This window comes from Choloepus didactylus (genome assembly GCF_015220235.1).
Source record: "Choloepus didactylus isolate mChoDid1 chromosome 11 unlocalized genomic scaffold, mChoDid1.pri SUPER_11_unloc2, whole genome shotgun sequence".
NCBI lineage: Eukaryota > Metazoa > Chordata > Mammalia > Pilosa > Megalonychidae > Choloepus > Choloepus didactylus.
The window spans coordinates 3,693,465-3,714,774 of NW_023637579.1; the positions used below are offsets into that span (position 1 = coordinate 3,693,465).

Here is a 21,310-nt window from a genome sequence, read left to right on the forward strand (position 1 = left end):
AGAATAAGAGCCAGGCTGAGAAGTAGTTTCCTAAGCTACAAAGGATTCTGTTGAGCCCTCTACTTTCTGAAATAATTTATGAATATGAAAGTCTAATTTAAGCAACCCAGAAAGACAGAAGGGAATCTTTACGCTGAACTCACAGTGATTACCTCCAAAAGCTCAGAGCAGGCATGGTTAAAGCCCATGGAGATGGAGAACACACTACAGAAGACATTCAGACTCAATTGTCATCTGGAAAGTGGTCCCAATGGCCTCATTAGTATCAGCAAGTATATCCTTCATGGAATAGGTAGGGAATGTCTAGGGCACTAGCTGCTGTCATCTCTTCACATCCCTGTGACCCAGTATACTCATAAAAGCAGATTGCCAGTCCCAGCCCCACTTTTCCACTGTCATCGTGTCCTGAAGGTAAGTCATCTTCTCAGACTGTAACCAAACCTGGGCTGAGATAATAGAAAATGCATTTGGAAATAGGAACCTCAGTTATGCCTTTGGGAATGGCAATGATTTGGGAGATGATGGGGAGAAGTGGTATATCCCAAAAAGAGAGAATAATATGAGCAAAATCACAGTGGCAAAAAAAAAATAGAAATGATTCATGCAGTTTGAGGGAGTAAATTAAACATGATGTCTAGAACTATTGAGGGCAGGGTAGTTAGTCAAGGGATAGAAGCAAGGTCTCTTATCCAGAAAGGTTGATTACTTGGACCTGATAGCAAGTAGCTGAATAGAAGCCAGTGAGAATGATGCTCTTTGTTATAGGCAATTAATTCTGTTATTTATTCGCTATCTTTGCCAAATTTCTAAAATCCAACATCTTCTGTAACATTTTTGGAAATTTATGTTACTAATTAGCTGCAGATCTTAAGGAAAGACTGTTGTCCTAACATAGAGAGCTTACGCAATTACAGCAGTATTACTTCTGAGCTATTGCTTTGTATTCACTTCACATTAAATAATTTTTCAAAGAACATGGTAGAGATGTTAATTCACCAAGAATGTAGCCCAGTGCCTCCCAAAATAATGGGTTTTAAGATTGGCTGATGTTTTTCATGTCACCATGTTCAAAAAACCTTCCCAAAACTATAGCCACCACTGGTCAAGCAGAATGTGTGGTCCAGGAGAGTGAATTTCCCAAATCTCAAAATGGTTAGAGGAGAGTTCTCAGAGGATGTCAGAGATGAGATAAAGAGGATTTCCAACTGTTAGAGTGTGACAGGTAAGAAGAAAAGGCACTGAAGTCAGTATGCCTCTGTCAGTTCCTAGGATCTGTAATTTCCCCACCCCACCCTCTATCTCCCTGTGCCCAATCCCAGGATAGATTTTAGCACCAGATCTGTCATTATGTAAAGGCAAACTCTATGTGGCAAGCATGTATACATATGCTCACTCAAGAGAACTTTGGGCAAAACATGGATGTTGGTTTTTTGCTGGCAAAAAAAAGTCTCCCTATTGCTGACAGGGTGGCGAAGGAATGAAACACAGACACAAAATAAGAAGTTCTGGGAGCAGGGGACTCAGAGCCTTGTAAGCAAAGAGCACCTCTGCTTGCTCCACAGCATATTTATTACCTTCACTTTCTCACAGAAAATAGGGGAGTTACTAACAGGCTAGAGAAAGCAAGAGAGGGAAGTTAGCAAAACAGGGAAGTCAATGACAGACCATCCAAGACTTGCATGCTTCTTGTATCAACAATGTGGGTGCTAGGGAAGTCAAGGATGCATTCCCAGCTCAGGCTATTTTCCCACATATCCCCCTTTTTATTTTTGTATGAAGAACAAAACTTTGCATTGCCAATGTTTACATCTTGTCGCATATCAGAAGGAGCAATCTAGGTACAGGACAGCAGCAAACATTGTCATCATGTTCCAAGACACATATCTTTATGAGACATGCCTGCACAGCATTCCATGCAGGCATGTGGCTTAGCATTCCAAGCCACCACCCCAGATATGGCTTAAGCCACATGGAAGACTCGGTTTCCCACATGTCCCCCTTTTGGCCTCTTCAATGCTGACAAGATGGACCAAGCAGCTTCTTTCTGCTTTAGGTCTGAGAGGGTTTTTCTTGTGCATCTGAGGACTAAGCAAAGACATGCTAGAATTAGTAAAATTACAAATAGACGTCCCAAGAACCAACCACCTAAAGATTTAACCCATATAATAGGATTCAATCATTCAAGGCCATCAGCAATGCCTTGCATAGTTTCTGATTCTGAAAGGATATTGAAATTTGCATTTTGTATATCATCCAGAGTTTCTTGTAATTTTAAAATGTCTAGTGTAATATTATTATAATGTCCAAGTAAATGTTTAACTTTATCCCAATTAAAAGGTGTGTGATTATATTCATGAGGAGTGACACAAAATGATGTATTCCAATCACATTTTACTTTAGATTGATATTGAAAATTTTCCACCTCTTCTCCCAGAAGGAGAACAGCATTTTATAAATCAACAAGGCAAGCATTATTCACTTTATCAATTTGTAGCTGCTCACCCCAAGCTTTGCTTGCATTCTTATGCCACTCTTGGACAAATTCTGTAGTTTGAATTGATTGGTGTAGGGCTGTCCCAGTGACAGCAATTGATTGTTGCTATAGCTATTAAGCCTACAAGAAAAGCAATTAACAATCCAAGAAATCTTTTTGTTCTTTTATATACTTTCTCTAATATTTGTAATAACATATGCATATCAGGTGATGACTCCCAAGGTCTGCATTGTGAAACAAGGAGCCATAGACCTTCTCATCATCTGAGAATAACAACAGTGGCATTAGTAGAGTCTATAGTATTATTTAAGCAAGTATATAATGAACAACTTCTATTTTTCATACAACTAACTTCTTTAGTAATAGTATTAATGGTTATGATTCCTATCCAAAACACATAAGGATCTTTAACACAGGCTTGTATTCCAAAAGTATCTATCTTTGTAAAATTTAGAGTATCATTAGTCTTATCCGTATAATTCCCATCCCATCAGGAGATGCTATGTAAACTAATGGGGAGCCTCCAAAGTGTATCTTGAATGTAGGAATTATTTAAAGTAGGTTTGGGTGGGAACCAGCCAATGCCATGCCAAATAATAGGATATTTAGCCTGGGTTTGAATACTAACAGAATGGTTATAGTTACGGACCTTCCACCTCAACTTCTTGTGATCAGAGCAATTTGCATTGGTACAATTCTGAACTGCATACCCCTTAGGGGACCAGTCAGTTACAATTCCATAGGAACCATTCTGCACCAACACTCCACTAGTTGCTCTACAATCATCCCAATATGCCCTTTGCATCTCTGGCAACAAATAGGCCGTTGGGGAGCATGATCAGTAATAGTAATATATTCATTATAGGCAAAACTATATCCGGATGTTAAAAATAAGGATGATTTTGAAATATTATTTTGTTTGGATATGACTGACAACCATGCTCGCCAGGCTAAGGTTGAACACCATTCACCGTGACCTACACACAAGGGTAAATGTGTGAAGGCCAATGATTGAGAATAATTTTTTCCTTCATCCTCAGGAAACTGGGGAAGTCTCTCATCAATTGAAGGAGGCAGCCAAGTACCATTGCCAAAGTATACCATGGGGGAGGGATGATCCCACTCTACAGGTTGCAGCAATGGGGGGTTAGGAATGTAAGCCCCATAGGTATAATTTCCAGAATGAGCACATGCCAGAGATATACTCACAGCAATAGCAATAAGAGCCAACATTGCTGCCATCAGGTTAGAACCTGTCATAGGCAGCTTGTCCCGTTGGACTTGTTTTTCAGCATCCTGACATAATTTCTTTATCTCCCCCCAGGTGGGATGCCAAGCTTCTCTAGTTCAGGGTGTTGGCCCGATCACTGTTGTCTTCAGAGTCAGCCCCTGCATCTGCATCACTGGCAGCTTGACGTCCCACAGCCATTTTCTTTTCCTCCCCGGAGTCATGATATGGCTTGAGTCGTGGAGCCGGAACCCAAATTGGTGCCCGTCCATCACCTGGGGAAACACAAGCATAACCTCATCCCCATGTTAACAATGTACCCATTGTCCACTCATTAGTCAATACATCTTTCCACCATATAGTGTGTGCCTTGTGAAAGTAATGTTTTAACATTGTTTTTTCTGCTGGGAAATGTCGCTCTGCTGTGGTGCCTCCCAGCTTCTCATAAAAATTTAACAAGTTTAAAGTAAACAGGGCTCCTGACAAGCGCTCATGAGGAGTCCTGTCATCTCCCCCTTTTTGTCTTGTAAGCATAGTTTTTAAGGTATAATGTGCATGTTCAACAATTGCTTGTCCCTGTGGATTATAAGGGATACCTGTGGTGTGATGAATACCCCAGGCAGTAGTAAAAGTAGCAAACTTTGCAGAAACATAGGACCATTGTCAGTTTTTAGGGTCTGAGGCAAGCCCATAAAAGCAAAACAAGCAAAGAGGTGGGCGTGAACATGGTGGAATGTTTCACCAGATTGTGCTGTAGCCCAAAGAAAACCAGAATAGGTATCAATACCAACATGAACTGCAGCTAAACGGCCAAAAGATGGGATATGAGTAACGTCCATTTGCCAGAGATCATTAAGAGCAAGACCTTGCTGTATGCCAGAGAGGCGAGCAGGCTTAACCCGCGGAGTGCCGCCAGGCATGGGAAGAGATGGTGGGGGAGGTGGGGGCCATTCTTCCCAGGAAGGGGCTGTGGGGGGTTTAGAGCAAGAATAAAAGACTTTAGTACTCTTAATCTGGTCTTTATCATCATCGGAAAGGGGATCAGGATCAACATCATCTTCAAGCTCATCCCCCTCCTCCTCATCATCAGTTTTTAAGGGCTCAAGAACAGATTTAATTAAAGTCCAGGTGGACCAAATAGTAATGGGCAGGCTAACTCCCTGCAAATGTTTTTGCTTTAACTCTTTACCTACCCATTCCCAGTCATGCAATTCAAGAGAGCCAAGGGTAGGAAACCAGGAACAATATTTTTCAAAAACCTGCAATAATTCCAAAATCTGTGATTTCCCCACCTTAACACCACCGGCCCACAGCAGCTGTCACAGAAGGGAAATATATGGCACATATTTATCATCCTTCAACATTACCCATTACCCTGCTATTATGCTCGGGGTTGTTCTACAAGGAACACATAAAAACATGGCCATTACCTCCACCCAAGTTCCAGCACCACTATACCTCAGTCATTCAAGTGATTCTTCTATCAGGAACCAGGTCTGGTTCTTAAGGCCCCAACATGGGGCACCAGTTATTGCTGACAGGGTGGTGAAGGAATGAAACATGGACACAAAATATAAAGTTCTGGGAGCAGGGGACTCAGAGCCTTGTAGACAAAGACCACCTCTGCTTGCTCCACAGCATATTTATTAGCTTCACTTTCTCACAGAAAATAGGGGAGTTACTAACAGGCCGGAGAAAGCAAGATAGGGAAGTTAGCAAAACAGGGAAGTCAATGACAGACCATCCAAGACTTGCATGCTTCTTGTATCAACAATGTGGGTGCTAGGGAAGTCAAGGATGCATTCCCAGCTCAGGCTATTTTCCCACATCTCCCAAAATTCTTGTGCCCTCAAGGATTTGTACTAAACCGAGTTGGGTGGATTAATGTGAGTGGCTGGAATTTGGCATAGAAGGGTCACAGCAGCTGTGGAAATAATAACAGAACTTAAGAAGTCTGCCACTGTGAAAGAAACACAATATAATAGATGTGCTGTTGTAGAAAAGATATCAGAGCACAGATACTGAATGAAGTTTCCTAAACTTGGAGTGGAATGACCCAAGTTTACTGAATAAGATAGTCCTGGAACTGAAAAGGAGCCCATTTGTTTAGAAATGTGACAAGTCAGATGATATAGCCCAAATGAAGATGTTTCAAATGAATGAAACATAATGGACAAAATAGAGCCTGTACATGAAACCTTTATGAGGTGGCTGAATTCCTGCTTAAAAGCAGAAGTAGGGCTATGTATTAATCAGGGTTCTCTAGAAAAACAGAACCAACAGGAGGTATCTGTAAATATTTTGAGATTTTTATAAGAATTTGTCTCATGTGACTGTGGGGATGGGCAAATCCAAATTCCATAGGGCAGGCCACAAGCTGGGAACTCCAATGAAGGTTTCCAATGAATTCTCCAGGAGAAGCTGGCTGGCTGAAGTAGAGATGGAAATTCTTCTGCCTGCAAAATCATCACTTCTTCTAAAGCCTTCAAGTAATTGGATGAGACTTCTCTCATTGCTGAAGGCAATCTCCTCAGTTGATTGCAGACATAATCATCCATAAATGAATCAACTTACTGGTGATTGAAGTCCATGAAATGTCCTCACAGTAACAATCAGGCCAGTGCTTGCTTGACCAGACAGCTGGACACCATAAGCTGGCCAAGTGACACACGAACTTTACCATCACAGGCTAGAACTCAAATCTCAGATCAGCTCCCAATATATCCTGTTCTTATGAAACATGCAAGGCATTAATTAGTATAGTTGCAACTGAAAAAAAAAAAAAAACCTAGAACCACAAGGGGATATAGGTAATGTGGGTCGAGAAAAATATTACTAAGGAGTCAAGGAATATGGAAAAGGGAGGTAGAAGCTCACCATAAAGAAAATTAACCTGCTTTGCCACTTCCCTACCAGGGTATGCCCAGAACTATCTCTTCCTTCCCTGGTGTTATAGGGTGCATGCTGTCCTAGTCGTTCCCAGATTCATCTTACAGCTCTAAGTATGGAACTCCTACAAGAGTGGCTCAGAGTGGAAGGGGTGAGAAAATGAACAAAGCATGAACCAGTCCCTGAAGGATAATATTGTTACATGAATGCACCACGTTTGCCTAGGGATACTGGAGAATAACCTGGAAGCCAATTATATCAGCTGAAGAGTAAAGAGGCAGTCACAAATATTGAGTACTAATTTTACCTTCATGAGTTTTATTACTGACCATTATCACTGAGAAGTAAGAGAAGAGGTACTGCTAACATACTGTTTTGCAGGAAGGAAACTGATGGTCAGAGATGGCAATTGTCTGACTGCAGTTGCAAATCAGTAAATATTTAGTGAGTGCTCTCCTGTGCAAGTCACTTTGCGTGATGCTGAAATGAGTAAAGGGATATGCCTGCCCTAAGGAACTGAAAACCTCTTGCAAATGTATTGCACCCTTTTTATTCAAAATGAGCAAGACCTGCGTGTGTACTTTCCCTATTGAGAATTACGGTTCCTTGAGTTTTCAAAAGCCTGAGAAATCAGTATCTGCAGATAACGAGCATAGTAAGATTTTATTGGCTCAGAGTTTTCCATATCAGGATTTTCCATGGAGTATCAATACCTAGAGTAGCCATTTGTAAGAAAATAACACTTAAGAATGAAAACAGGATCAAGTATGGAAAGAAATGAATAAAAGTCTGAAAAGGTAGAGTGCATGTATTTTTAAATTATTTAATATTAATAACAATTAAATAACTATAGCAAGCATGCTTGAGTGATACAAACAGATTGAAAATTTGGGCAATCCAGGTATTTAGGATGTAGTTGGGGAGAGGAATTTCATCATGAGGTACAGCCTAAGATAGTCTTTTCCTAAATTCTGGTAACTGATATAAAGCTTACTTCTGTAAGGCTGTGGAAGTGGCAGGCACCGTGAGAGCATAGCCATCAGAGTGCCTGAAGACTGGAATGAAGCTCTGACATGACTGGGGATTGGAGTTGAAAGAAGAGCCACCATTTGGATGGGGCACTCGCAGGTCAACGTGTTCTGAGCAAAGTCAGCAGATCACATAGCTGGAGGAAGGGGCACGAGTTGGAGAGGAACCAGAGATCATTGGATTTGATGGAGGGTGGGGCAGGACTGAGAGGCCTGGTGGTGATTGTTCAATTAAATATTTTAAATTTACATTTAGGGAAGAGGGTCTATAAAAGGAGTTCCTGAAGGTAAAAAGGGATAACAAAACGAAGCAGATTGTGTGAAATCAGGGGCCCCTGCAGCAATCGACCATGATGGAAAGTGGAGCTGGGCTACCATGTGCATGAGTGAGCAGTGGAAAGGGAGATGCAGAGAGCATGGACAGGAGCAGAAGGGGAAGTCTGGGGATGGACTTAGTGTGTGTGTTCAGCAGGGAGTGAGGAGGAGGATGTTCTAGGCTTCCTCATTTCCCTTATGCCATGACTCCATTCCATAACATGCATAATGTCCAACACAGACACACTTGATGCCCCTGCAAAGTGGGAAATTTGCATGAAGCCTATTTACATGATACTTTGCCTTTACTTCCATTTACACACCTTTGTTGTGCTCTTCTCTTTCTTAAATGGGTCCTGACTGACCAAGACTGTTCTTGGATTCACTAGTCTTCTCTACCATCTGCAACCACTACTTCCTGCAGTTGAGGCTTTCTCTAGAGTTTTCCATGATCTGTCAAGGCTGGATTGGTCAGAATTATGGGGCATGAATGACAAGAGTAGGGACCAACTTCCTGAGAAACCACAAAGCCAGTGCTTCAGTGTCTTGGCTGAGTAGAGGTCCAGAGCTGACCCCCTTGGCCAAACCACTGCTGGTTACAGAGGAGAGATTTGTAATGAACAGAATGGTGTATTACTAGCCTTTCCTAGACCAGCTCACACAAACATGTCCTTCAGGAATGACCAATCACCAGTAGTAACATTCATACATGGTGTCACAGTCCATCAGAGGAAGTGCCAAAGCTAGCAGGAAACCATGTGCAGTTTGAAAATATCACTGAGGTAATTTTGATTTCCAACTACATTCAAGGTTTGAGGTACACATACATACATTATTAAGAAAACCACAGGCAACTCCATAGAGCTGAGGACAAAATGGGACAAGCATATTTAGTAAACTAAAATTTTCTAAATGGGAGATCAACTGGCTCAACCTTTTTTAAATAGGGGAGGAGAGCAACTAAGTATCTGCTTGCTGACAATTACAAATAGAATACCACCTAATGGTATGGTGTCATGAAGTATGGCATCAATTCATGAAATCATGGTGGCTCAATGGAAATATACCTAAGTGACCCAACATTAAATGAACAATTCTGCTCATTGGGAAAGAAATGGACATGCCTCAGGTTGAGTACAGAATTGGTCCTGTTTTTATGGAGCTAGAAAATGCAAATTTTAACCCAAAATCACTTAAGCAGAAGCAAAAGGTAGCCTTGATTTTAAAGGAAAGGGGTAGAAGTCTCAAGTAATGTTGCAAAAGGATTGCAAGGGATCATTTTGTACATTCACCTACCACATCCTTACCTTCCAGCAGTTTGCTAGACTACTCCAAGTCTGAAGAAATTAGCAACTGAAAAGTGTTCAAGAAGGGATATGAAAAGAATGCCAGGGAAAATATTAAGACACAGCAGGCATTTTCACTAAAAATCAGAAACTACTTCCCTCAGCCTATCCGTGATTTGTTGCTCTTCCCAATTCCAGAGAGGTACTGGATGGATATGGCTAATGACTCCACCCCAGAAGGCTTCATCCTCCTGGGCTTCTCAGATAACCCCAGGCTGGAAAGGACCCTCTTTGTGGCCGTGTCCATCTTTTACACACTCACCCTCGTGGGTAACGTCACCATCATACTCCTGTCTCGTGTAGACTCTCACCTACACACCCCCATGTACTTCTTCCTCACCCAGCTCTCCTTCCTGGATCTCTGCTTTACCACCAGTTGCATTCCCCAGATGCTGGTTAATCTTTGGGGCCCAGACAAGACCATCAGCTACCTGGGATGTGCGGCTCAGCTCTACATCTTCCTGGGACTGGGCGCTGCGGAGTGCGTCCTGCTGCTTGTCATGGCCTTGGACCGCTACATGGCTGTGTGTCAACCTCTGCATTACACCATCACGATGCACCCACAGCTGTGCCAGAAGTTAGCATCCCTGGTCTGGGCGAGCGGGTTCTTTGGCACCTTGATGCAGTCCCCCACCACCATGAGGCTGCCCTTCTGCCGTCACCACCGGGTGGACGACTTCGTGTGCGAAGTCCCTGCGCTGATCCGCCTCTCCTGTGGAGACACGCGCGCCAACGAACTCCAGATCTCAGTGATCGGGATCGTTTTCCTCCTGCTGCCACTTCTGCTCATCCTGGTTTCCTACGGCCGCATTGCCCAAGCAGTGCTGGCCATCCAGTCCGAGGAGGGCAGGCGCAAGGCCTTCCAGACCTGCTCCTCCCACCTGGGCGTCGTGTTCCTCTTCTACTGCAGCATCACCACCGTCTACATGCAGCCCCGGAGCCAGTTCTCCCAGAAGGGAGGGAAGTTCCTGACTCTTCTCTATACCGTGGTGACCCCCTCTCTCAACCCCCTCATCTACACCTTGAGGAACAAGGATGTGAAGGATGCTCTCAAGAGGGTATTTGGGAAGGGCAGAAAGGCCAGTGAGGAACGACGGGGTCAGACTCAAGGGTGAAGTCAGCTTTTGTCGCAGCATTAAACTTGTGAGACTTGGCGAACGGGGGACTCCTGCAAGCGACACTAGTAAAAGGTCAATAGTGGGATTTATCCACACGCATTTTCTTCTTCATAGGTTTTTTTTTAATTCAGTTTTATTGAAATATATTCATATAACACAATCATCCATGGTGTACAATCAACTGTTCACAGTACGATCATATAGTTATGCATTCATCATCCCAATCAATTTTTGAACTTTCTCTTTACACCAGAAAGAACAAAAAATAAGAATGAAAGATAAAGGTGAAAAAGAACGCCCAAATCAGCCCCCCATCCCATCCTATTTTTCATTTAGTTTTTGTCCCCATTTTTCTACTCATCCATCCATACACTAGATAAAGGGAGTATGATCCACAAGGTTTTCACAATCACACTGTCACCCCTTGTAATCTACATTATTATACAGTCATCTTCAGGAGTCCAGACTACTGGGTTGGAGTTTGGTAGTTTCAGGTATTTACTTCTAGCTATTCCAATACATTAAAACCTAAGAGGTGTTATCTATATAGTGCATAAGAATGTCCACCCGAGTGACCTCTCGACTCCATTTGAAATCTCTCAGCCACTGAAACTCGTCTCATTTTGCATCCCCCTTTTGGTCAAGAAGATAGTCTCAATCCCATGATGCTGGGTCCAGATTCATCCTTGGAAGTCATATCCTGTGTTGCCAGGGAGATTTACACCCCTGGGAGTCGGGTCCCACATAGCGGGGAGGGCAGTGAGTTCACCTGCCAAGGTGGCTTAGCTAGAGAGAGAGAGAGAGAGAGAGAGAGAGAGAGAGGGCCACATCTGAGCAAGAAAGAGGTACTCAGGGGGAGACTCTTAGGCACAATTATATGCAAGTTTAGCCTCTCCTTTGCAGTAACGAGCCCCACAAGGGCAAGTCCCATGCTCGAGGGCTCAGCACATGAAACCACCAGTCCCAATGTTTGTGACAACATCAACACCAGTCCAGGTGAGGAAGTCCAACACTTCTGCACCTTCCCCCAGCTCCTCAGGGTGGGGTGGGGGGGGGTGCTGAAAATATATTTTTTATTCTTTGCCCAAATTACTTTGGGATGTGTCACTATTTCACTCTAACCTATACTAACCTACCGTATGTCACTTCCTATTCAAAGTTCCATGTAACTGTGGTGTTTGAACAAACCAACTGTAGAGTTATACTGTTTAGAAAATATAGATCCTGCACCAAATAGATGTCTTTTCACTTGGTCTCACATGGAAGTTGAAATTTTAAAACACAGTCAGTTTCAACCTTTACCCTTTGGCCCAGTTTGCATGATAGGGATTCTTAAAACTATGGCTCAACGGACTGGCTCAAGGAGCAGAAATTCGTACCTCCTACTTCTGAGTTGGGAGTATCTGCTGACTGCTGATGTCATTGTGGGGTCGTGAAGTGCTGGTTCTGCATGACACTACCCATTGCAGAATCTTGACTCATCACGATTCAATTGCTGTTACTGAATCAACTGCCGCTGCTGGGGTGAAGGAGCATTCCTAGGGTCATATAAACAAAAACAGGAAGCAAACAGGGAAAAGCAGGTATCCATCCCTGTGCCCCCACTGGACGGCAGTCACCTGCCTCCATCACCCCTCCATGGGTGAAGCTTAATGAGGAGCCAGCAAGCAAAGGAGAATTGTAGTGTGCACACTCCCAGTCCCAGCCTCACAGAGGATCTCATCCAGGGGTGGATTTGGAGCCAAGAGACACTGGCTCAATTACTGGGACATGTGTGACACACCACACAGCTCTACACACAAGAAAAGCAACCCACAGTACAGAGTCCTAATTAGGAAGACCATAGCAATAGGGTCAGTTTATTCAGTCTGCTCCATATTCTTTCAAAACTCTTACATTCTTATGATTAAATTTAAATTAAATTTTTAATTAAGTTTTCATTTTGAGATAATAATGGATGCATATGCAATTATAAGAAATAATACAGAGACCCCATTTTCCCACTTTTATCCAGTTTTCCCATTTGTCCAGTTTCCCACAGTGGCAACACCTTGAAAAATGGTAGTATAATGCCACAATCAGAATACTGGCATTGCTACACACAAGATCATTTTCAAGACCCAAAGGATCCCTTATGTTGCGCTTTTTAGCCATAGCCATAACCAGTTCCTTCACAACTGCCCCCTCTTTAACCTCTGGCAACATACAGTCTGTTCTCTGTCTCTATATGTGTTACCTCAAAAATGTTATACAAATGGAATTCTGCAGGATGTAACTGATTTTTTTTCATGCAGCATATTTCCGTGGGGATTCACCCCAATTTTTTGCTTGCATATCAACAGTTTTTCCCTTTTATTATCAAAGAGAATTCCATGGCTAGGATATACCACAATTTGTTTGACTATTCACCGACTGATGGACAGCTGGGTTGTTTCCAGTTTTTAGCTATTACTAATAAAGCAGTTATGAACATTGGTGGACAACTTTTGTAATGATCATACATTTGCATCTCCCTGGGATAAATTCCCAATAGAACAATTGCTGTGTCATGTGCTAAACACGTTTGATTTTGTAAGGAACTGCCATGCTCATTTCCTCAATGCCTATTCATTTTATATTCCGACTAGCACCGTATGAGTGATCAGTTTCTCCACATCCTTAACAGCATTCTTGTCATTATTTTTCATTTTCACAATTATAAATGGTGTGCAGTGACACCTCATGGTGGCTTTAATTTGCATTTCCTAATAGCTATTGATAATGACTAACTTTTCATCCTTCATCAGTGTTTCTCCTTCAGGTCTTTTGCCCATTTTCTAATTGGACGTTTTGGCCTTTATTTGAATTTGTGATTTCTTTATATATTATAAATTTATGACTTTTGTCACATATGTGGTTTGAAATATTTTCGCACAGTCTGTGGCTTGTCTTTTCATCCTCTTAATAGGTTTTTCACACAGCAAAAGTTCATTATTTGGACAAAGTCCAGTTTTTCAATTTTTCGTTTTATGGATCACGCTTTAGGTATTATATCTAAAAAGTCTTCTTGAAATTTTCTTCTATGTTCTTTTTTTCTAAAAGTTTTATGTTATATATGTAAGTATGTAACCCATATTGAGTTAACTTTTGTATAAATTGAGGTTTTTTTGTTTTTTGCACATGGATATCCAATTACCAGCACTGTTGGACAGCTTCTTCAACTCCAAATTTGGGACATATGAGACAAAAAGAAAACCCAGGGAACTCACTATTGTCAGTCCCTAGTCATTCTGCCTTCTTCTCTCTGCTTTTCAGAGAGTTCTTCTGTTAGTTTTATATACAACATACCAGGTTTTTAGTTGCAATTATGGAAGAAATAGGAATAGAATACCTATTCGACATTTCCAGAAACAAAATTCTAGTGGAATTAATTTTTATAAGGTTTTTTTGACTGAAAAAATGTTTATTGACTGAAGCATAATCTACAAATGCAGACCCCTAGACCCCAAGAGTAAAAGAAAACTTTTTCTTATCAGAGTAAAGTGCAGCCTTTACTTTACTTCATATAAAAATGTGTGTCTTCCTGGACCCTAGAAACTTACTGCACAAAGTGTGAGACAGGCAGTATCAGTAAGACCTGGGGCTTATTAGAAATGCAGAATTGCAGCCCCCCAGACCCACTGGACCTTAATCTGCATTTCCACCAGTTACTGGGTGATACACTTACATTAGAATTGGGGAAGTACTGCCCCAGGGTATGCTCACCAAAGGCTGAACTGGCCTGAAACTTTACTTGACAGAAATGAGTATATCCGCAAACATAGAACAACATCCGTTTCCTGGGAGACTTTCCCTTGCTTCAGCCTTGATAAACTGTGAACTTATCTCAAAAGTTTTGATAAGTTATAAATTGCTGAATTAACACAGCCCATAACTTTTTTGATAATCTATAGCCTTCATGGATAAAACTATTTAGTACCCTTCCTTTTGTTTTCTTCATCTCCCTTTTCCTTCTTCTCACTTTATTTTTCTTCTTCCTTAAACAGTTCATCAATTTGTTTTAACTTCTTTGTTTTTACTATTTATTTTATTGCTCTTTGTGGGAAGGGTTAGATAGAATTTAGCTGTCCCAAAAATGTGCTGTCCACAAGGCAGAGATTCTTCCTATTTTTTATTTGTATAATAATTAACAACCTGGTGAAATTTAGGCCTCTTTCCCATTTCAACTTGTTCTGAAATAGAGTTAGAGAAGTAAAGACAGTGAAGTTTGGAGGGCTTGCATCCAGTACATTGTGTAGACACTGACTTTGCCTTCTAAGGAACATGTATAAACAGCATCTGATAGGCTCACTTAGTGGAATGATGGAGCAAGCACAAATAAAGCAGACTTATGAAACAGTGGGATTCTCCACTAAGAGAAGCCAACATTCCCTGAGAAGTGACTGATTCTAAGACTAGCACAGGAGAAGTCCAAGAAGAGCCTGGAATATCTTGTGCCAAAAAAAAAAAAAGGAAGTAGAGTGACATAAAGGAAAATGGCACAGTAAGAAACTATGAAGATTTGCCCCATCTTTAAAATCATGAAAAAAACCTGGAAAACATGTCAGAATCAACTTTTCGGAACTCTGAAAATTTACCAAAGTGTTACAGCAACCCAGGGAGCATTTGTTAAAGAAAAGCAGCAGAACCTTGGGAATAAATGACATTTTAACTTGTACTAGTATCTTCCCCTGCTTTCTGCCTCGAGGACACTGTTGAAACATAACAGTCTGCCATCACAGAACTGAAAGGAACAGAACAGAAGTGGAGCTCTTTCAATGCCTCATTTCCAAAGAATTGTCATTATTTGGCTTGTCTGTGTTTCCTGGAAAACTCCCCTTAAAAAGAAAAATTACAGAAATTGTTTAACATCTTACCATCTGAAATGGTGGATAATAGTTAAGGGCAAACAATAGATTAACCAAGAAGCTTAAAAGGGGAGGAATGAGGTGCCCATGGGACTTTGAAAAGCTGAACCTTGTTCCTGAACAGAGCTATGTGCCTGCCCGGGAAACACTTGAAAATCCCTAAGACGTCACCTGTGTCTGACCTTGGGGTTCTGCACAAGCAGGATGGGGAGGCTATCGCAGAGTTCTCAACTGCCTGGCTCAGTATGGAAGGCATTCCCAACAATGCACAGAAAGTCTCTTAGCAAAGACTGAGACTTATCGGATCCAGGTGTTTAAGGAAATCTCTGTCCAATCATTAGCTAATGACTAAACTTACCAAGTAGAGATTTCAGCGGTCACACATGGCGAAGCGGTCAGACTTTACAAAATTAGTTCAGAAATGTTGCCAAACAAACAAAAACACAAACCACAAGCAGCAGCGACAACAAATGCAGGAGAAGAGGGAGGAGCTGATTTCCAGAGTTGCCACATTATATTAAAGTGTTCAGTTTTCAAAAAAATTATGAGACATGCAAAGAAATAAGAAAGTATGGTCCATATAGAAAAAAAAAGCAATCAGTAGAAACTGTACATGATGAAACTAGGCATTGGACTTACTAGACAAAGACTTTAAATCAAGTGTCCTAAATAAGTTCAAAGAGCTAAAGAAAATCATGGATAAAGGAAACCAGGAGAATGTTGTTTCACAAACTAGAGATTATCAATAGAGATGTAAATTATAAAAAAGAATCAAAAAGAAATTCTAGGAAAATATTGGCTCATCCTTAGCAAAAAGAGAGGAGAAAGGGTCTGTTTATAGATCTATATGCAGGTGGTTGAGGCTTGGTTTTCCTGAGACAATGGTCAGTTTTTCTTAGTAAAAGGAAAAGGGGCAAAGGTCTATTTACAGGCATATGAGCAAGCAGAGGACCCAGAGTTGTTCTCTTAGTCATCAACTCTAAGAACAAGAGGCTTTGCAGATGGACAGATCTGATTTCATGCAAACTCCTAATCCCCACCACACCCAGCTGCTTCTCCTATGGTTTTATTCTTTTATGAGTCTCAGTAAACAACAGCTCCTTCCTGCCAATTTTTCAAGCATTAGTCCTGGAGTTGCTTTGACTGCTTTTTATTTTTCTCACGCCATATCCATCCATTGGCATAGTCTGTTGTCTCTAACTTCAAATGACATCCATAATTTGACTACACTCATCATCTCCACTGCTACCAAGGCACCATCATCTCTGGCTATATTTCTGAACTTCCCTTGAATTGGCCTCCCTACATATATTTCCATCCCCTACAACAGCCACAACTATCTTGCTAAAACATAAGTCAGATTCCAACACTCTTCTGCTCAAAATTTTCCATTGGCTCCCTAGCACGTGCAGAGCAAAACTCAAATGCATAGAGTGACCTACCAGAGTTTCCCACAGTGACCCCATCTGACAGTACTCCAGTTACAAGGGCTTCATGGCATTTCCTCAAACCAGGAATCCCATCCACAGTTCAGATATTTGGGCCAGCTGTTCCCTTAACATGGAACACACTTCTCTGCCATATATGCAAGCCTCACTCCCCCTCTTCCTTTAGGGTCTGCTAAACATCACTTTCTCAGAGAAACCCAAATCAAAATTATATACCTCTCCTCCAATACTCACTGCTCTCCCTGTTTGTGTGTATGTATGTGTGTACCTGTGAAATATGAAACAGAAAAAATTCATAAAGCAATAATATGTTTTACATGTAAAAGCCACAAAACTTTTAGAAGACATAGAAGTTATTTTCAGAGCCTAAGGATTAGTAAATAATTATTAGATATAATACCAAAAGCACAATTCCTGAAAGAAAAAAATTGATAAATTGAACTTCATCAAATGGCAAACTTTTTCTCTGTGGAGGACCTTATTAAGAAAATGAGGAGACAAGCTACTGGATGGAAGAAAATATTTTCAAACCACATGTCTGACAAAGGACTCAAATCTAGAATATATAAAGAACTCTTAAACTCAACAATAAAAAAATAAGAAAAAATAGAACTCAATTAGAAAAAAGAAAAAAGATTTGAACAGATATTTCACCAAAGAGGAAATGCAGGTGGCAAATAAGTACCTGAAAAAATGTTCAATATCATTAGCCAGTAGGCAAATGCAAATTAAAACTACAATGAGATACCGCTGCACATCTATCACTATGGCAAAAAAAAAAAAAAAAAAAAGGTGACAAGGCCAAATGTTGGCAAGTGTGCAGAAAAGCTCAATTACTCATGCATTGCTGGTAGGATTAACAGTCAAGCCACTTTTGAAAACACTTTAGCAGTTTCCTAAAAAGCTGCACAACAGCTACCAGTCAACCCAGAAATTGCATCTCTGGGCATTTATCCCAGAAAAGTGAAAAGGTATTCACACAGAAACCCTGTGTATGAAAGGATATAGCAGCTTTATGGATAATTGTCAAAAAAAAAAAGAAGACTGGACACCACCAAAATGTCCTTCATTATGTGAGTGGTTAAACAAACTGTATTCTATCCACATCATGGAATACAACTCAGCAATAAAAAAAAAAGTGAACTGTTATATAGAGCCTCTTGGATGAAACTCAAGGACATTATGCTGAGGGAAAAAGGCAATTTCAAAAGGTCACATACTGTATGATACAATTCATATAACATTCTTCAAGTGACAAAATTATAGAGATAGAGACGAGATTAGTGGTTGCCGAAGCTTAGAGATATAAGTGGGTGTGACTGTAAAGGGATAGTAGGTGGGAGATCTTTGAGCTGATGGACTAGCTCTGTGTGTTGACTGCAGTGCTAATCATGTCTACACATGTGATAGGATGATATAGAATATACACACAGTGCAAATGTCAATTTCCTGGCTATGATATTGTACCATATTATGTAAGATCTAACCACAGGCAAAAACTGGGTGAAGAGTTGTGGTGGTTGGAAGCTGGATGTACCCCAGAAAAACATATTGTTAAATCTAATCCATTCCTGTGGATATAAACCCATTTAAGTAGGATCTTTTGATGAGGCTACTTCAGTTAAGGTGTGATTCACCTCAGTCAGAGTGGGTCTTAACCCTATTCCTGGAGTCCTTTATGAACAGAATGAAGACACACACACACACATATATATACATATCTTTATTCTGATGAGGGAGGGAGAGAGAGAGAAAGAAAGAGAGAGAGAGAGAGGAAGCCATTGAAACAAGAAGCTGAAAGCAACAAAACCCACAAGAGAAGGGAGAGACCAGCAGACACCACCATGTGCCTTGCCATGTGGCAGAGGAGCCAAGGATCATTGGCAGCCAGTCTTCAGGAAGAAAGCATCATCTTGATGATGACTTGATTTGGACATTTTTTTCAGTCTCAAACAGAAAGCTCATAAATTCTCATTATTCAAGCCCACCCATTTCATGGTATTTGCAGCCTAGGAAATCAAAACACAGGTATATAGGACCTCTCTGTATTATTTTTGCAACTTCCTGTGAATCTATAATTATTTGAAAATAGTTTAAAACACACTAATATAGAGTCTAGAAATGCAACTAAAATCTGTGTAATCTCCCCTCAGGTTAAGAAAAACCCAGCACAGAAATCTCCCATAGGCCCATTTCCAAACACAGACTCTGACGTCTCCCAGAAGAAACTGGGCAGTCTTTTAAATGAAGAGACACACAGAACTTGCCCTCAGTGCTTTTGACCCAGGAGGCTGCATTCTAAAGAAGAGATTTCAGGGGTTCTGAGGAGGGGACCCAAGGGCCTGCTTTGAGAGTCTGGATCAGTGGCAGCTGTGGGCACATGCTCACTCAGTCTCTTGTTTGCTCTATAATCTTCTTGATTAACATAACTCTTCTAAATTGCAATCTTCTTTACCTTTGTAGAACTAGATTGAAAAATACATATTTCATACTGAAGTTTTAAATAAAAATTGTAAAAAGCCTATTGAGTCAGAGATACAGAAGCTCCTCACCAGAACCACGATGCAACACCTTGAGGCTTCCTGCAAGGAAAGTGACTTGTTCAAGATCCCCGAGTTTCACCAGAAGGTGCAGGGTGAGGCCCATCTCTTCCCCAGACCAGGAAGGTCCAGTGAGGGTCACTGTTGTGTGGGAACCACTGCTGAGCAGTCAGTGTATAAAATATACCAGACACTGATTCTGCCTGCCAAAAAAGTAAGTCATAGACTGTGTGCTAGTTTGGATATATCATGCCCCCCCAAAAAACATATTCTTTAATCCAATCATGTGGGATATTTGGATTAGGTTGTTTCCATGGAGATGTGACTCACGCAACTGCAGGTGATAACTTGGATTAGATTATTACCATGGAGATTTGACCCTATCCATTCAGGGTGGGTCTTGATTAGTTGTCTGGAGTCTTTTAAAAAGAGCCACACAGGCCCAGATGCTGACTGATACTTGCTGACACTTAGAGATGTTTGGAGATACAGACAGAAGGAGGTTTGGAGATGCTAAGCTAAGAGATGAAGCCCAGAGTTTGCTCCAGAGAAGCTGAAAGAGACAAGCCCAGAGACATTTTGGAGAAAGCCATTTTGAGAAACCTCCTGGCAGCAAAGGATCAGCAGACACCAGCCAGCTAACAGAGGTTTTCCGGATGCCATTGGCCTTCCACTGGTGAAGGTGTACTTGTGTCAATGCCTTCATTTGGACATTTTCATGGACTTCATACTGTAACTTTGTAATCAAATAATCATCCTTTATAAAAGCCAATCCATTTCTGGTGTTTTGCATAATGGCAGCATTAGCAAACCGAAACAGACTGTATATGTTTGTTCCTCTTGTCTGCTTTGGATTTTTGCTTTAGTTCCCTCTATGCTAGTGTTTTTTTTGGAAACAAAATTAGAAGCTCTTTGATGCCAGCAAGGGGCTTTCTTCTCCATGGCACCTACAGTGCCAGCCCACAGATTCCAATCTCAAAGGTTCTGTGTGTCTGGACTCCTGCAGGCCACCTCCTAGACACACACCATGTGGCTCTACTGCTTCAGATTAAACTCCCTGCAGCCTCTGCCCTCAGAAGCCACTGTAGGGCAAGTGGCTGGGGTCTCCATTTGGATGTAATTACTCAGGGCTGGGACAGAGATGTGGAGCCTCCTTTCTTAAAGTCTGGATTTACCCAAAGGCCCCATAGCCCTGGGAAAGGACTGCAGCTCATGGCTAATGGTTGGCCCTTTTACACATCTGAGTCTGTCAGGGTTGAATTCTCCCCAGTCACCTACCCATGTGCCACAACTTTGGGCAAAATACTTAATGTCAGTAAGCTTCTATTTCCACTTACAAAAAAAAAAAAAAAAGAGAGAGAGAGTGAGCATGAGAGAGAAATGCAGCTTTTGTGAAGATTAAGTAATGCAACCCTTGTAAAGAGCTTAGCAGGGACAGGTAACTGCAAGATAAAGATGGCCTTCATCCTCTCACAAATGCTTTACCAGATGGGACAAAGAATTGGAAATGTAAAAAGAGAAGGTCAGTGGATAAAAAGGAAAGATGGGAGAAAAGAGAAAGGAAGTGCTACTACACACCTTGCAAAGGATAGAAGACACTCAAGGAACAGTGCAATCAGCCCAGACTCCCTCATCTCATCGGTGAGCTGAATCTCTTATTTCTTGTTGTCCCCATATGAAAAGTGTCTTTCACCTTCCTCTGCTTTAACCCACCCTCCCTGTCCTCAGCACTTCCCATGAATGGCATGCCTCCCTTACTTAGCTGCTCTTGTCCAATCTATTTCAATAAAATTTCAACCTACTAAATTTTCTCTCTTTCAAGAACTTGTCCAGGTTTGTTACTCTCTCTTCCTGTAATTAACACTGTGCAAAAGAAGGGACCGAACTGTGTCAAAGAACAATAGCTAACTGTCAGTTCCCAAAATGAGTGTTTCAAACTACACAAATAGTATATTTGGACTCCCTGACCCCTCTGTGTTCCAAAAAAAATGTTTGTGTGCTTTTGGCTAAGTGACCTT

At 41.3% G+C, this 21,310-nt stretch overlaps 1 protein-coding gene across 1 annotated transcript; it reads left to right on the forward strand.

Annotated features, from left to right (window-relative positions):
- The first annotated feature begins 9,449 nt into the window (after window positions 1–9,449).
- On the forward strand, window positions 9,450–10,415 carry LOC119524533 (olfactory receptor 2H1-like). The gene has a single exon (XM_037823215.1). It carries the CDS (start codon window positions 9,450–9,452, stop codon window positions 10,413–10,415), a length of 966 nt encoding a protein of 321 aa, XP_037679143.1.
- Window positions 10,416–21,310: the final 10,895 nt, after the last annotated feature.

What these genes read in the sequence shown, in the direction of transcription:
- LOC119524533 (XM_037823215.1), top strand. Translation starts at nt 9,450, where the DNA reads ATGGATATGGCTAATGACTCCACCCCAGAAGGCTTCATCCTCCTGGGC.